The sequence below is a fragment of the Pteropus vampyrus genome, unplaced genomic scaffold (genome assembly GCF_000151845.1).
Source record: "Pteropus vampyrus isolate Shadow unplaced genomic scaffold, Pvam_2.0 Scaffold68, whole genome shotgun sequence".
Classification (NCBI taxonomy): domain Eukaryota; kingdom Metazoa; phylum Chordata; class Mammalia; order Chiroptera; family Pteropodidae; genus Pteropus; species Pteropus vampyrus.
In genome coordinates, this window is record NW_011888849.1 from 1,536,890 (window position 1) to 1,554,463 (window position 17,574).

General features: G+C 31.9%; 1 protein-coding gene across 1 annotated transcript in view; it reads right to left on the reverse strand.

Moving 5' to 3' along the window:
* Positions 1-17,574, reverse strand: part of KIF11 (kinesin family member 11) — a 44,263-nt gene that overhangs the window by 16,572 nt on the left and 10,117 nt on the right. Inside the window, exons 7-16 of the mRNA XM_011361569.2 lie at positions 15,362-15,452; positions 14,242-14,484; positions 12,989-13,084; positions 8,796-8,884; positions 5,761-5,848; positions 4,954-5,142; positions 4,093-4,300; positions 2,978-3,150; positions 1,221-1,346; positions 572-730 (exon numbers count right to left, since the gene is read on the reverse strand). Coding sequence (XP_011359871.1) covers positions 572-730; positions 1,221-1,346; positions 2,978-3,150; positions 4,093-4,300; positions 4,954-5,142; positions 5,761-5,848; positions 8,796-8,884; positions 12,989-13,084; positions 14,242-14,484; positions 15,362-15,452 — 1,462 coding nt within the window. The remainder of the gene's footprint in view (positions 1-571; positions 731-1,220; positions 1,347-2,977; positions 3,151-4,092; positions 4,301-4,953; positions 5,143-5,760; positions 5,849-8,795; positions 8,885-12,988; positions 13,085-14,241; positions 14,485-15,361; positions 15,453-17,574) is intronic.

Here is a 17,574-nt window from a genome sequence, read left to right on the forward strand (position 1 = left end):
ATGACTTTCCTGGTTTGAAGTTTTGGTTTTGGTTTAAAGGCTCATATACTGAGGAAGATAAGTCACGAATGACATTTATAATCAATCAATAACAATTAAGAATTATATTCATTTATAATTTAAATGTCTGCCATCAATGAGACAGAAATGGAGGAAAGCAGGGCATAGTTTATAAGAGTAACTATCCATGTTATCCTAGAAAAAAACAATTTATCAAGTTAAAATGTAGATACATGTTCATTTACAATGCTATAACCACTTTCTTCTAATTGTACTCCCAAAAGAATATTTCTCCAGTGTCACTGTACATCTTGCTGTGAAGAAAATACTGTCTTGTTTGTCTTACTGTGCTTCAGCATAGGTTTCTACATGTAGCAAATCCTCTAATTTTAACTGATCAAGAAAAGTATTCTCAATCATTTTACATTGATTACTGTTGTAAGCAACAGGGACATGGTATTTTCAGGGTTTTAAATTAGTTATATAGCATTCAGATTGTATAACAGGGATGGTCAAGTTAAAGATCATAAAACTTTCTTTTTACACTTCCCAAACCACCTAAATAAGATACCTGTGAATGGATTTTCTTTATTTTCTTCAGTTCCTCAGTTAAGTTTTCACACAGCTTCTGTGATTCGGCCAAGGAAGAAACCGTATTTTCCTGTAGTTCATGTAGATTGTTACACAGTGTACCGAGAAAGCCATCCATTTCCTTTTTCTGATCTTCTATCTTTAAACAAAAAAAAAAATTATTTTTTTAATTAAAAAAAATTGTTTGTTTTTATTTTTTGAATACATGCAACATATAAAAGGTAGAAACAGTATGATGCAAAGTCCCTTTTTCTCGCCCCTAGGACCCCAGTTACACTCCCACCTATTGCGCTATTTTTAAACACTTCCAGAGACATTGTATGCATATTTAGGCAGATATACATGCATGAGTATATACATTTATATGTGTATATTCCTCACCCACCCTATGATAGCATGCTATATGTTACTCTGTAAACTTAAAACATTCATCTTGATCATTCCCTCTCATTTTTCTTAGCCATGATTCTGCTGACTACATTAGTGGCTGAGAACATCCTCTCTCTCCCTCCTCCAGATTCCTTCTCATACCCCATGAGTTTTGCATGTAGATAAATCTCCAGGTATGGCCGCAGATAGCTTTTTTCTTAAATAACGATTTGATTTCGAGATAACAAAACATTTGTTACCTTATTAGCCACTGTCAATGAAGTCTTGAAAATATGCTTTAGTCGACTATTGATTTTCACTATAGACACCACAGTGGGGGATAAAATTGTTTCCAGAGAACTTAGAAGGTCGGTCTTAAGTATATTCTGGTTTTAAAAATAAACAAACAAATCTTTAAAAATAATATTTTCACTTTCATAAACTTACCTGGTTAAATATCCTAAATACTCTGTTAACTAAATACATGTATATCAAAATTCTAAGTATCTAATCTTTATTCTTTAGAGCCTATTTGTTATTAGAGTTTATATTCTACATGTCACTTAATCCTGCCTATAGTAATTAAATGGTCACTTAGTATACAATAGATCCCTAAATGTTTAATGCAACAAAAGTCAGAAGAGGAAAAAATGAGTCATTTGGTAAGATTTCAGTATTGCAAACAAAGGAAAAATTTGAAAACCTACCACTACATCTTAACAAAATAAAAACAGGTTTAAGTTACTAGTCAAAAAGGCTGAGATCAAATAGCCTTCAAAAGTAGGCTCTAGGCTGGAAATATTTAACTTTGAAGACCTCATGACTTATATCCTACTATATCAGAAGACCTTGTGAAGACTCTTGACAAAGTATATGGGAAGCTGGAAATGTACTGAAGGCTGAGAATTTTTATAAAAAGGAAAAAAAAATTCTGACCCAAGCTCCTTTCACTAGGGCAAGTGTGAAGAACTATAACAGAAATCAATAGTAAATACTTAAAAGAAAAGGCTACTGGTATTCATTCGCAAAGGAGCTATTACACTAATTTTAATTCATTCTGTGGGAGCAGCAGTCATCTCTGACTCAAGCAATGCTTCTAACTTGGTAAATAACTTGGCAGGAAGACATCAATAAATACAAATTATCATTTAGTGAATGAATCAATTTCCAAAAAGTTAGTAATCAGAGTATCTTTTAACTGGGTGATTGAAGAAATCTATCAAATAGAGTCATACAAGCACCGAATCTAGGGAGAGTATTAGCTAACATTTATAGTATCTACTTGGAAAATGTTCATCAAATATTATTAAACTCAAAATGGGAGGCAGAGAGGCTGAACAAAGAAGAAAACAAAGTAAGTGACCTGGTCAAAAGCTTCCTAGACAAATTATACAATTATAAAATAAAGAATATACACAAATCAGGTATGGAAGAGGTAATAAATATAATGAGTGACTTCTGTAGAACTATGAAAAAGAGCCTTACAGTTAAGGCCAAGAAAGACTTGATCACACAGATCTAACCCCGCAAACGATTAAATGTGCTTCTAGAATTCTATATTATTTTTTCTTGCACGTTTTTCTATGTTACTGTAGTTTTAAAATTAACCACTTAATAATGTCCCTTTCTGGATGGGTCAGTGTAACATCAGCAGGAATATTCCAAGACCCTTGCAGAAAGGATGATTTACTAATTTCTGAGCCAAACAGCAAGTCATGAGTCCCTTGAATTCATCTGGAACTAAATCCTTTTTAGTTATTAGAAGGCTAACTCCCAATCTTAATGTTACAACACATATGTGAAAAGTTTCAAAGGCTGATTATATGCATTTGGCAATTAATCTTTCTGGGAGAGAAAAAGAATGAAGAGATTTGTTTTTAAAAATATAAACCTACTCTCTCAAAGTGATATTTATCACTATGTCTAGTAAAGCTTAAGATGAAAGAATAATAATATTGTTTTTGAACTGAAGACAGCAAATGTAACCCTTCAAAAATACTTTAAAAATTTTACTAACAATCAATGTCTGAAGTACAGTTTTACTTTCTTCTGCTAATGACTGTTCTTTTAATATCATATTAGAAATGTGAGAAACACGTGTAGACACATTTTCTGGAATAGACGTGAGAGATCCAAGTGCTGTCGTAGTAATGGTTTCTAATGCAGAAACACTGGAAGACAGCAGGTTATCTATATTGAAAAAACAAAATAAAAAAGATGTAAACTTTAACATAAACATATTTAAATACTGTTAGCACCATTTCAAAGAGGTTGGCAAAATTACAGCATTGTTGTGGAAACTTGACGTAACAAAGAAGCTTAACATAATTGGCTCAATACAAGCAAGGAAATATTTTAAATAGAAATTATATTTGTTCTATAGTATTCTGTAAGCACTGGACATATCTGTAGGTATATCAGATCCATAACTATAACTCACAGTAAACTAAGAATTAGAATATTCTAAAATTAATCTCTAACTGAAATACACAGTATTATAGTAGGCAAAAGAGGTTATAGAAGAGAAACTAGAAATCAAAAAACAAAATTTATAATGGTTGGCTTAGAATGACTAGACTCTAGAGGATTTAAAACAATTTTTACATTTCTGCATCTCCCAAATTTTCTATAATGAAGATAATACTTTCATAATAACCAACAATTAAGGTTTTTTTCCTAAATGAAGATTAACAGTGGTTATGGTTAAAAATGATACATACACATACTCTGACAATACAGCAAACATTCAAGATATACAATCTTAAAAAAAAAGATACAGAACGTTTATACATAGAAAATTTCTAGAAGGAAACTCAAGAAATTTAACAGTAATATCTATGGAGAATGAGACAGGGTCAGGGTTAAAGAGACTTCTACTTCTAAAGTTTATACACTTAATTATTGTTTAATAAACATAAGTTATTTTATAGAAAACAGAAAAAAACCACAACTAAGATTTGTTTTAATTCGAAGTCAGTAAAAGCATTAAATCCCTATTCCGAACAGACAGTATGTGCACTGGAGGGAACTAGTGACACTGTCACCTGAGTTTTTCATGATAGTAAATTATCACTTTTGAAATTAGTCTCACACTAAACAAAGGATAGAATAATTAGAAGTGCTTGAACTTACCAAACAAGGTCTTGTGAACTTCCAGCATGGTCTTTTGTTTTGAGCTGCCATCCTTAATTAATTCTTTCATACTATCAAACAGACTATTCAGGTTCTGGCCAAAAACATTCTGAGCTTCTGCATTGTGCTGATCAATTGCCTTCTTCCGATCCAGTTTGGTATGGAGACCAGATACATCTTTTGTAGTTTCTTCAACTGTGTTAAGCAACTATATATGATTTTTATAAATAAATGTTGATAAGTTGAATATTACAAAAGCTATCTAATGAAAATATCTGTGAAAATATCTATCTAATGAAAAATTTTTATGTATAAAAATTTCACTTAATAAGAACTATCAAGTTTTACACATTGTATCAGAAGAAAATTTTAAACTCATGCTAATTTACTCCAAGAATGTTTATTTCCCCTCCCTAGCTATCTAGGCAAAGAAAACTGATTTTGTCAATTATATTAATGACACTCCCTCACAATTTTTTTTCCTATCATGTGTTACTATTTCCTCAAAAGTACACGTAATAAAAAATTAAATACTTTCAACATCTTCTATCATTAAAAGGTACTAAGTTGACGACTGATTAATTTCAATCATGATCACAGAGAAAAGCATCACAATATCATTATTTAAATGTCCACAAAGTATATTAAAGTCAAAACCTTAGGAATAGTTTTTTTCTTAAGTTAGCATCTCCAGTGAGGAAAATTTAGATAAAACAGTAAAATAACATTTTTTTTTAAATTGACAGAAATGTCCCTTGAAATGAATAAATAGAATTTCACAATTAATGCTAAAGCAAAGTAAGTTACTTCTACTTATTCTAATTTCTTCAATGAGACTACAAACCAAAACAAAGGACAAACCCTGCTGGCAGTATCATGAAGTTTCTTCTCAGTACTTTCCAAAGCTGACGTGATATATTCTTCTTTAACAAGCTGTAATTTAGTTTCTTGTAACTGTTTCTGAGTGGTTTTAAGCTCTTGTGTCTTATTTTGCAGGTCAGATTTACACTGGTCAAGTTCATTTTTATTATCCATGAACAATTCTGTAACCTAAATATAACACATTAAACATTTTTTTTAAGAATTAAAAATGCTGAACTGGTTGGTGAGATACCTGGCTAGTTCATAATATAATATTAGAAGAACCAAATTATTTCCATGCAAAATTGTAACATGGTGTAAGTTACCAGGTAGGTTAGCACCTTTTACATGGCTTCTAGTTTCTTCCTGTAAATTAATTAAAAACAATTAATAGGTCTAGTGTAGTAGTGCTAATTCTTCAAGATTTTTCCAACACTGCCAATGTGAGGGTGACACAGAAGGGTCAGGTCTTTACATCTTAGTTATTTAACGTCTGTTTTCTACCAAAATTGGCATTCTCTGATCTGATAAACATGTTAATGAAAAAGTCTCAGTATACAGTATTTAACTTTAACAATAAAAACTGCACAATTCAGTTAACTTCTTATAAATGTTGCATTAATGTGTCAAAACAGACAGCTTCATCATGATTGACGATAATAAAATTATGATACAACTTACTTTTACTATAAAGATAAGCAAGAAAAAAAATCCTAAAGAAAAAAATATCAGGTCCCTCCCATTCTAAAATTTTCTTTAAATATTTGCTTTTTACATAACATTCAATATTGTTATTTGAATGCTTACCCTACTTAGCTCCTCCTCAACGGCACCAATTTTTTCAATCAATTCTACAATCTGTTCTTCTTGAACAGTTAGTTTTCCATTCATGGCTCTAAAATAAAGTTTAATATGAGTTTAACAGTATTTTTTTCTAATTCCTATAAAATTTATTCTAACACAATTGTGGCAGTTACACATCATTTTTATCATTTATCACTATTGTAATAATAATGCTTAGGTGTCAATAAGCAATAAATATAAATTGCAAAAAAACAAATATATTCCTTGCTCTTGTTTCAATAGTTAATTGTTTTTCTTGTTATCTCCATCTTGAAACTGAGATCTCCTATCTAAGACGGAGAAAAAAATGTGTGTATATAAAATTGGAGAAGCAAATATAACAGGAATGTAACACATAAGTAAGAGGTAGGGAGAATACAACCTAAGTATCTGTTATCAGGAATATGTAGCATAAATAGAATACAGAGAATCCAGGAAAGGCATGGGACTTGAATGCATCAGGATCGCAGGGGTGAGGAATGAAATAAGGGGCTAAAAACTGAAGAACTGGATTAAAGTATGTAGACAGAGCAATTAGACCTCTCACCACCTGCATACGTACCCAAATACACACCCCAAATCACATGCCGCTATCATCACACCACCACAAAAATCCTCAGGCAAACAAAGGATTATTCTCTAAAGCACTTCCTCATCCTCGGCACTATTGTCATTTTGGACCAGGTAATTCTGGTCCACTTTAATGAGTCTCTGATTTCTGCAGCATCAGCAAGTTTCAGAAGTGAGTGCGGTCTTTTGTATTCTTCTACCTTCTAGTTCCTTCGTAACCACCAACAATTTTCTATTCCGCACTGCTTAAATGACAAAGATTCTTTTGTGAATGCAAATTTCCTCAAATTATCAGCTAGAGATATTAATTAAAAGAAAAGCTAGAAGTGAGGTGTAAGAGAAGAGTTAACTCTAATAGTCTTTTGATTAACTATATTGATTAACTATATTCTTTATTAGAAATGAGTCTTTCATGTAGAACAGGATATTTGAAATGCTTTTCTTATATTGAATGTACAAGAGATAATGCAACATTATTATCTCATGGATGATATAGTTTTAAAAGATCTATTAAGCTTGGGGTAAATAAAGCATTATCCTGTTTTAATAGTTGGCTGTAGCTTTTGGGATCCATCTCTGACTTTTTCAGAAAGAACTTTGTTTCAGATTATGCCTCATGCCTATTAAGATTAAAAACTGTCTTTTTAATCATAGGATTTACAAACTAAAATAAAGTTATTTCTTAACCTAAAATATATCAAAGAGATGAACAGAAGAAGATTAGACAATTAGTCCACAATGTCCAATATTTGACTAACAGCAGAAAATACTGTTAGTAAATTAAGGGACAAAAATCACTTGCAGGTATTTATTGGTTGCCTACTAAGCACCCATTTCCAGCATCTAGATTTCCTTGAGGGAATGACTCTCCCCTGACTGCAGTAGCCAAGCTGTATAGAGGCTCCTAACTCCATCCCCACATCCAGGGTCTAAAAGCCTGACTGGCCAAGACCATCAAGGAAATTCAACTCTTTTTCCAGTTATTGGTTCATATATGAATACAACTCAGACCTAAACTTATCAATAAGTGATGTTCCCCTGGTCAGTTCTGATGGTTAAAGGACAGGTAGCCTCTCATCTAAAATGGACCTGAATGACAGCAAGTAGCTGCTGACCATCATCTTCGATGAACAGCCAGCCCGAGGAGAAAGCCACCAAAAAGGACAGGCATGAGAAGAGACAGAAACTGGATCCTTGAGTTACTAGGTTCAATAACCTGGAACTTCATTCTATACCTTGGTGTTTTAAGACAATTTAAGTTGGGCATTCTAACAACCGAGAGCATTCTGATAACAAACTTAAAATATAAAAAGTGTTTATTCAATAAAAAATAATGTATAAAAATATAAAAGTGATAGAAAATGGACATCTGTAAAATGACCAATTGAAAAATATAATGAAACACTGTAGTGTATATGGTAAGGAAGTATATCTGAAAACCAGAGAAACACACACTCACAAAAACCAATATCAAGTTTAAGAATTAAGTGAAAATTTACAAAAGAGTTTTGTAAAAATGTTTTTGACAACTGGGTCTGGGCTATGAAAGAATCAAAGAAAACTAAAATTATATAGAAAGAATGAAAGAATTATTGTTCAATAACCTTTGATACTCATATAAATTTGAGCATTTGTAAAGTTAGCATATGAACCAATCAGGAAGATATAGTACATTATGACAACTGACAATAACATGGAAAAAAATGAGTTTATTCACTGATTTACATACTATCGGAATGATCATATAATGTAATAGCTATAAAAGAGGAAAAGATTATAATAAAATGTTTTTGTTATTATCAATTAGCTCTATCTTTTATCATTATTAATTTTAAAAAATGCCCATGTTAAAGTCACCCTCTTTAATATCTTCAAGAATCAATGCAATCAGGAATTCTCAAGTTATAATCCTTCTGCCCCTTTTTAAAAAGCGAACAAATTAGCAGTTGCCAGTGGTTAGAGATCACTGGAGAAGAAGATGAGTATAACTACAGAGGGGTAGCAAGAGGGAGAACTTTGTAATGCTAGGATAGTTCTATATCTTAATTATAGAACTATATAAATCTACAAATGTGATAAAATGACATAGAATTATACACACATTGTACAAATGTCAATTCCCCAGTTTTGACATTGTACTAAAGTTACATAAGAGGTAACCAATGGGAAAACTGGATGAAAAATACATGGGACCTCTTTGCACTCTTCTTGCAATTTCCTATGAACCTATAATGATTTAAAAAGTAAAATTATATAAAAAAATTTTCAAACTGTTTGATAACTACTTGTTAATGTCAAAACAAAAGAAATGTTTCTAGGAGGAACTAGATATAAAGATTTACTGTCTATCAGATAAGTACATCTTCCTTCAAATAACCTATTAGAAAATGCTTATTCTTGGAAATTAACTTCCATAGCTAAAGGCTTACCTAAAATTTTCTTCAGAAATGTACACTCCATTTTTTTCACGGGCTGCAGCAAGATCTCGTTTCAGACGCTCTATCTCTTCTGTATATTCCTACACAAAAAGAATGTTGTGTCAATTAAGCATTCGTTTGGGGGAGAATATCCAACAAATAAAACATAAAGTTAGCCCTTTTATGTTTTTTAAAGCATAAAAAAGTATGATATAAATCCATAATTATACTTTTCATTTAATATTAATCTGTTTAGGACAAAATCTTTCAACAGCTTTCAAAGAGCCTTTAAATGTACTCATTTTAAAAATATGGGCTTCTGAAGGAAAAACACAACCTCCAGTACCTAGGCTGGTCTCCATCCAATAGCATTTCACACTAAAAAGAAACAGGATTCCTTAGAGAAGTGTCTGACTCTAGGAATGGGGCAAGAAACATTCAAGATGAACCTGGAACATCTTGTCAAATAAAATAGGAAGGAAGCTAGCAAAATAAAATAAGAAGGAAGCTAGTGAAAAGGACTCAAGAACCCACTTGAGGAGGTCACCACTGACCAAAGGTGGGAAAATTTGAACATCAGTGAGGAGAATAACTATACTAGGTTAACACAAATAAGTCCATGAGCTTATAATGGCATTAAGAAAGCTAGGAAACCAACTCATTCTCAAATCTGTCAAATAAAAGAAATGAATCGAGCATTTTTCCGGCTTTTCTTCTAAAAAATTATGCCCTTGGGTAGCTGAAAGTTCCTCTTTGTAGAGCTAGTCTGGCAATCAATTAAGAAAGGACAATTGAAATAGAAAATTACCATTTTGTAAACCTTAAAGAACTAATGGATCAAGACACTGAATATCATCAACTCCTCATAAAAAGAAAAAGAACCAGAAATGTGTTTCCTGGTGGGAGAACATACTACCATCTCTAAAGTAGCTTTGCCAAAAATAAAACAAAACTTGAATCTATGAAGCCTTAAGATCCAATTACTAATTTACAGAAAACACAAAAAATAGATAGAGCATGTCAAAAGATACTATAGGACAAATAATACAGGTACTTCCACAATTATAGAGAGAAAAAAGATGGAAGAAATATCCAAAAATCGCAAAGGGTAAACCTTATTTGGATCCTAAAACAAACTATTAAAAAAAATAATAATATGTGTGTGTGTGTGTGTGTGTGTGTGTGTGTAAACAGTTGGAATTATAAACAATGACTGAATATTTTGTCATATTAAAGAATCACTGTTAAATATTTTTAGATTTAATAATAGCATTAGGGTTCAAAAATTCAGGTATCTAAATCAAATAAATGCTTATAAAAGAGCCTGATACTTTTAAAATAATGAATATAAAATCAATGTAGTTTTCCTCAGGGCCTGACAATTTTGAGATCCTTTACAAAGAAAGAGGTTTTCTCATATAAACATCCTTTTAAACCGTCTACCTGGTTCCAAGAGTTATCACACAGCTATGGTAGTTAAAATCATGTGGTACTGGTGGAGGAACAAATGTATAAGTCAATGGAACAAAACAGAGCCAAGAGATGTACCCAGGCTAGTATATACAACTGATTTTTCGCAAAGGTGCAAAATCAATTCAGTGGAGAAAATATGGCCTTTTCAACAAAAGAAGCTAAAGCAATCCAGACCCCTGACCCCCACATAGGTGAAAAAAATGTACCTTGACCTAAGTCTTACATCTTATACAAAAATCAATTCAAAATGGATCATGGACTTAAATGTGAAATGTAGTAATACATGTTTCGAAAAAAAAAGAAAGAAAGGAAGAAAAATATCTTCAGGATCTAGAGCAAGGCGTATAGTTCTTAGAACACCAAAAGCACAATCCATAAAAGGGAAAATTAATGAAACAGACCATGTTAAAATTAAAAACACTTGTTCTGCAAAAGCCCATTAGAAGATGAGAAGACAAGCTATAGACTTGGAAATAATTGCAAATGACATTTATGACAAAGGACTAGTATCTAGAATATCTTAAGAATTTTCAAACCACAATAAAAAAATAATAATAATCCAATTAGAAAATGAGCCTAAAGATATGAACAGATATTTCACCAAAGAAGATACACAAACAGCAAATAAGTACATGAAAAGACGTTCAACATCTTAGCAATGTAAGAGAAATATAAGTTAAAACCACAGTGAGATTTATCACTGATTACACTCATCAGAACGGCTAAAATAAAAAAATAGTTAAACACAAATGCTAGTGAGGATGTGGAAAAATTAGATCATTCATACATTGCTAGTAGAAATATAAATGTTACAGCTGCTTTGGAAAACAGCTTGGCAGTTCCTTAAAAAAACATTATATTACTACACAATCCAACAATTATACTCTTGGGTAATTATCCCAGATAAATGAAAATTTATGTTTACACAAATACTCCTAAACAAATGTTCATATTAGTTTTATTTACAACTGTGAAAAAGTTAAACCATCCCATGTCATTCAATAAGTGGTTACAAAAACTGTATGTATAAGGTGTGAGTGTGTGTGCATGCACATATACACATGAACACACACACAAACACCATGGAATACTACTCAGCACCAAAAAAAAAAAAAAAAAAAAAAAAGATATATTGATACATACCACTCAGGTAAACCTCCAGAGAATTAAGCTGAGTGAAAAAAGCCAATCCAAAGTTTACATACTATGTGATTACATTCAGAAACATTTTTGAAATGGCAAATTTTTAGAGGACAGGTAAGTGGATACCAGATATTAGCTCCAGAGGGAAGGTGGGAATATAAAGAAGTAGTTACAAAAGGGCAATATGAAGGATTCTTATGGTGATGGAATAGTTCAGTATCTTGGCTGTGATCGTGGACCCATGATCCTACACATGTGACAAAGCTGTATAGAATTAAGTACGCACATGTAAATGAATACAAGGAAAACTGGGAAAGAAGATCAGTGGATGGTTATTAATGTCAATATCCTTGGGTGACATTTAACTGTAGTTTGAAAAAATATACAAAGGATCTTCCTGTATTATTTCTTTTAATTGCACATGAATCTATAATTATCTCAATAAAAACTTCATTAAAAAAAAAAGAACACTACCAAGAAAATGAAAAGACAAGCCAGATTGGGAGGAAATATTTACAAATCATCTCATAAAAGGCTTGTATCTATAAGATATGAACAACTTTTTAAAACTTAATAATGAGAAGACAACCCATTAAAAATTTGATAAAGGATTTTGATAGATGTTTCAAAAAAAAAGATATACACTAAAAAGATAGACTATAACAAGTGTTGGAGAGGATGAGGAGAAACTGGAAACTGTCAACATTGCTGGTAAAATTTAAAGTGGTACAAAACACTTTGGAAAAGTTTCTTAAAAAGTTAAACATAAACTTATTATACAACCCAGAAATTAAACCACCAGCTATCCACCCAGGAGAAATGAAATCACATCAACACAAAGACTTGTACATGAATGTTCATAGTGGCATTACTAAAAAAATCCAGATGTCAACCAACTGGTGAATAAAAAAAATGTGATATTATCCGTATAAAAGAGTACTATTTAGCAGTAAAAATTACTTATTAGTACATGCTATAACATAGATGAAGTCCAAATGTTATATCAAGGGAAAGAAGTCAGATGCAAAAGACCGATTATATGATTTCATTTATAGGCAATGTCCAGAAAAGGCAAGTCTACGGACAGAAAGCAGATCATGGTTGACTGATTGCGAAGGGACAGAGGGGAACTTTACTGGGTGACTGAAAATTTCTAAAACTAGATTGTGGTGATGTTGTACAATTCTATAAAGGTACTAAAAATCACTGAATTGTAGGCTTACAATGGGTGAATGTTATGGTAATTATATACTTAAGCTGTAAGTAAATAAGTAAATTTGTAAATGTAAATATTTACAAATTTTGCCGACTTGACAGGCTGTTAAAGTCAAAACATTAACATTAGAAAAAACATTTTAAGAATTTGAAATCTTGCTCACTGGCATACATCATCAGCGTGTTTCAAATAAACTTTCAAAAATTAAAAAAAAAAAAGACAAGACGTTTTGACATACAAGGTATTTTAAATCATTAGAGGGAAAGCCTTACCACAGGCGATTTAGTAAATTTTTTAACAATTATCTACTTCAGTTCTTTATTTTCACATTTGTCAAACAAGATTACATTACTCCATGAAAATTCACAATTACCTTAATAAGGGCTTTTTTGGTTAGTTTCTGGTTAACTTCAGGCTTATTCATTATGTTCTTTGCTCTATGAGCATATTCCAATGTACTCAGAGTTTCCTGTGATGAAAAGGCAAATTACTAAAGATATTATGAGAATAATATAGATCTGTTATCTAAAATATACTACGTAATAACCTGTAATTTATGGTTATGGGCAATCTAAAAATCTACCCACTAAGACTACTATACTCAACCTTTAAAAATGAGATTATTCAAAATATCCTTATCTTTTTTTTCCTTTCTCTTCAATTTTCAGGGTCTTTTAATTTTATAATTAAATCTAATAATTTTTTACTTTATACTAGTCTGTAAAAACTCAGTGATTCCATCAACTGATGAATAAAATGTCCTACTATCCACATAATGGAATATTACTCATCTACAAAAAGGAATGAAGTACTGACACATGCTACAACATGGATGAACATTGAAAGCATTACGCTAAATGAAAGAAACCAGTCACAAGAGAATACTTATTGTATGATTCCATTTATGTGAAATGTCCAGAATAGACAAATCTATAGATTAAAAAGGTAGATTAGTAATGACCAAGGGCTGGGAGTGGGGGCAGACAGGGAGTGATTGCTCATACGTAATAGCGTTTCTTTCTGGGGTGATGAAAATATTCTAACCTTAGATTTTGGTGATAGTTGCACAAATCTCTGAATATAGTAAAATCACTGAATTATACACCTTTATTGGGTAAATTTTATAATATGTGAATTGTATTTCAATTTAAAAAGGACAGGAGTTAAAGACCTTATAAAGCTTTTCTAGCTCCATTTAAAGTAGATGACTGTAATAAAATAAGAGTAGATTTTGCCATCTTTGTTGCTTCTCTTGGTCTTCTCACCTGTTCCTAAACACCCAACCCCATCATCTTCAGTGTTCCCTAAGCCTCTATAACACTAGCATTCCCTTAACCCATTTCTAGTTAAATCTCCAAATGTCATGTAACCATCCATTGCTAATGACCACAGCAATTTTCTTTGAAGAATGTGCAGGAAAAAACAGTAAATAACTGGCTAATTAAGACACTGCCAGCAAGGAGAAAGATAATTTTTCAGAGGTGTCCTCCAGTATGTGTCCATATGCAATGTCCATATTCTTTTTATTACAGTATAGAATTAAAGAAGCCAATTAATACTTTAAAAATAATGTGATAGCTAAGAATTACAGCTACTATACTTGCAGATACCTTTCTAAGGGCTTACCTCAAGATTGAGAGATGCAGGAGAAATTGTTGCAATTATAGATGTTCTTGTACGTCCCCCAAGAGAATCCTGGAGGATTCTGGTTAGTTTAGACTCTCGATAAGGAACATGAGGCGTTCTTTCTACAAGAGCAGTAATAACCCTTCCCAAAGTCAACAGGGATTGATTGATATTTCCAGCTTCCCGAGCTCTCTTGTCAACTGCTCCAGAACGTCCAATGTTTTCACTTCCTGCAAGATCAACCTCGAATTTTAAAAATAAAATTAAGATGTCAGCCTATTGGATTTGGACCCAAAGACTTTCGTTCTCCTATTATATATGTTAAATAGCCAGTAAAATTATTTTTCTATAATTAACAACCTATTACAACACTAATAACTCAGTGACTACAGAAATTTGTCTAGAAGTACAAAATTTCAGGTTGCTCTAAGAGGTGGTCGAGAATGAAACAACAGAACTACCATATGATCCAGCAATTCTACTTCTAATATATATCCAAAGGGAATGAAATTAGTATCTCAAAAAGATAGCTGTACTCTCATGTCCATTGCATTATTCAAAATAGCCAGGATAGGAAACAACTTAAGTGTCTGTCAATGAATAAATAGATAAAGATGTGGTATACATACACAATGAAATATTATTCAACCATGAGAAAGAAGGAAATTCTGCCATTTGCAACAACATGGATGAATCTAGAGGACATTATGCCAAGTGAAAATAAGCCAAAGAAAGACAAAAAGACAAATACTGTATGATCTCATTGATATGTGAAATCAGGGGGAAAAAAAGCCAAAATCATAGGAAAAGAGAGTAGAATGATAGTTACCAGGAGCAGACAGGGAGACGCTGGTCAAAGGGTACAAACCTTCAGTGGATAACATGAATAAGTTCTGGGAATCTGATATACACTATGGTGACTATAGTTACTAATACTATACTGAAATTTGCTAAGACAGTAGATCTTAAACACTCTCACCAAAAGAAAGGTAACGGTGAGGTGATGGATGTGTTAATTAATCTGATTGTGGTAATCATTTCAAATATATTAATTTTATAAATACATAATTTTATTTGTTAATTAAATGAACAAAACAGTGGTATTAAGGTAGATGCTTACCAAATTCAACTTTCCAATTTTAACAAGCTCCTCTCCATCAATTGTAGTTTCTTTCATATGTATTGTAACAGAGAAAACTGAGTGAGAACGGCTGGAAAACAAGACCAAGTTGCCCAGTCACTATAATGCGAAACATTATTTGCTTTCTATAAAATACTGACAAGAAAGTTCTAAATCCCGAAGGGTAAATATAGTATCAGACAAGAGATATCGATAAGAATTTAGAAGACAGAGAGTGGATAATACAAAGATTAGGTTTTTGCTTTCTTGTACCTGCTGCCTTCAGAGAAAAACCCAGTAAGTGGCTACCTGAAAATACCCTAAAAAACTCAAAAGCTAGAATTCTCAGGCACCTCTGAAAGCTAGATTTGGGTAGAATCGAAAAGTTGCCTGGTGTGTCAGACAGGAAGGCTTGAAATCAATCTTCCTATTCACAAGAACCACCTGAAATATGTCATTACCATAAATCTGAACTGCACCAGGCAAGCCATCAGATTACTCTCCCACAGTGTCAACTGCTGTAAAAGTACACTGCTCTACTCTGAGAACACCATTAGAAATAGGTACCTCCTTTCCCTGAACAGCAGAAATAGTAAGTAGCAGTGATTACCTAAACACTACAAGATAATCACTGCTAGATTATAAAGTGTTCCAAAGTGTATCTTAAGCTATATACCGACATTCGACATTCAGCTTTTATGACGGATACAAAAATTACACAGTCATGCACAGCTTGCTGACAGGGATATTATGAGACATGTGTTAGGTGACTCATTGTTGTGTGAACACCATAGAATATACTTACACAAACTTAGATGGTACAGTCTACTATTGTAGCTACATGTGCTATACTTTAATTCGACCAGAAGCACAATAGGTTTATTTATACCAGTATCACCACAAACACATAAGTAACACATTGACTCAATGTTGTTGATGGCTATAACATTGCTAGACAATAGTAATCTTTCGGCTCCATTATAATCTCATGGAACCATTGTCATATATGTGGTCTGTCAATGACCAACTATATTGTTAGGTGGCTCATAACTATATAGACAACCAAAGACATCTTTCCTTTCTGTATCAATAACATTTGGTGAACATCACTGTTTGTTAATGTCATTGATAATGGGGAATATGGTCATTTTTAACTTTTTTATTTGTACTCTCCATGTTACTTGGAAAATTTTACAGTATCATTTTTATAAAAATGATTTAAAATTACAGAAGAGGAGATAGGCTCAAGGAAAAATATAAACTCTAAACCTGAATCATAATACATATTTCACATTTTTCTATCATTATTTACCCATTCCTAGCCTAAGGTTATGTAATTAATGCAATTAAGCACAGATGTCAACTCTGGTTTTGGAAAAATGAATATTTTCCTTTTCTTTATCCCACACATTCATAAAAAGAGATCTTTAGTCTACATACAAAAAAAGAGACCTAAATTATACAAATATACTAAATAATAGGATCTGTATATTTCAGAGTTTTTAGAGAAATTTTATCTAGTCTTAAATTCATTTCTCCAAATTCTAAATAAAACTATTTAGAACTTAAGTTTTAAAAATGGAAAGCTAGTATAGGAAAATTTAATTAGAATTATAAAATCACCCATAATTCCATGATCTTAATTACTTTCGTGTTATTTTTTCTTTCTCTAAATACATACATATTTTTATAGTTGCAACTATAATTGTAAAGAATATTGTACAAATTTTCAATGGTAAGGGAGCAAAGAAATGAGATCTAGTCCTAATAATCATTTTGTAGTTCAGGGAAACTGATATCTGGATATGTTCATTTATTTACCTGAAGTCACATATTTGGTTAACTGTAGAACTGGAACTAAACACTAACATTTGGTGTTTACTTACAACCCACTGCTCTTTCAATAACACTCTGATATTTCCTTCAAAGACCAATAGAAAAAGTCACTTCTGCCTTGGTATACTGCATTTGTAGAATATGAAATTCATCCAAATAGGGGGTGCTGTCAATTATGCCTCTTTCTCTCCTTGAAAGTCAGTGTTAGTGACCATCCGTCTTCCTACATTAAAATGAAGCTCCACAAAAAAACCACTGTACAATCTAAATATATACAAGTTTTGTCAATCATACTTAATCTGGGGAAAAGGTAAAATGAAGCCATTTATCTTTCTTGTAATCCTTACTCAAATCAGGGGTTTTTAAACTATGTTCTA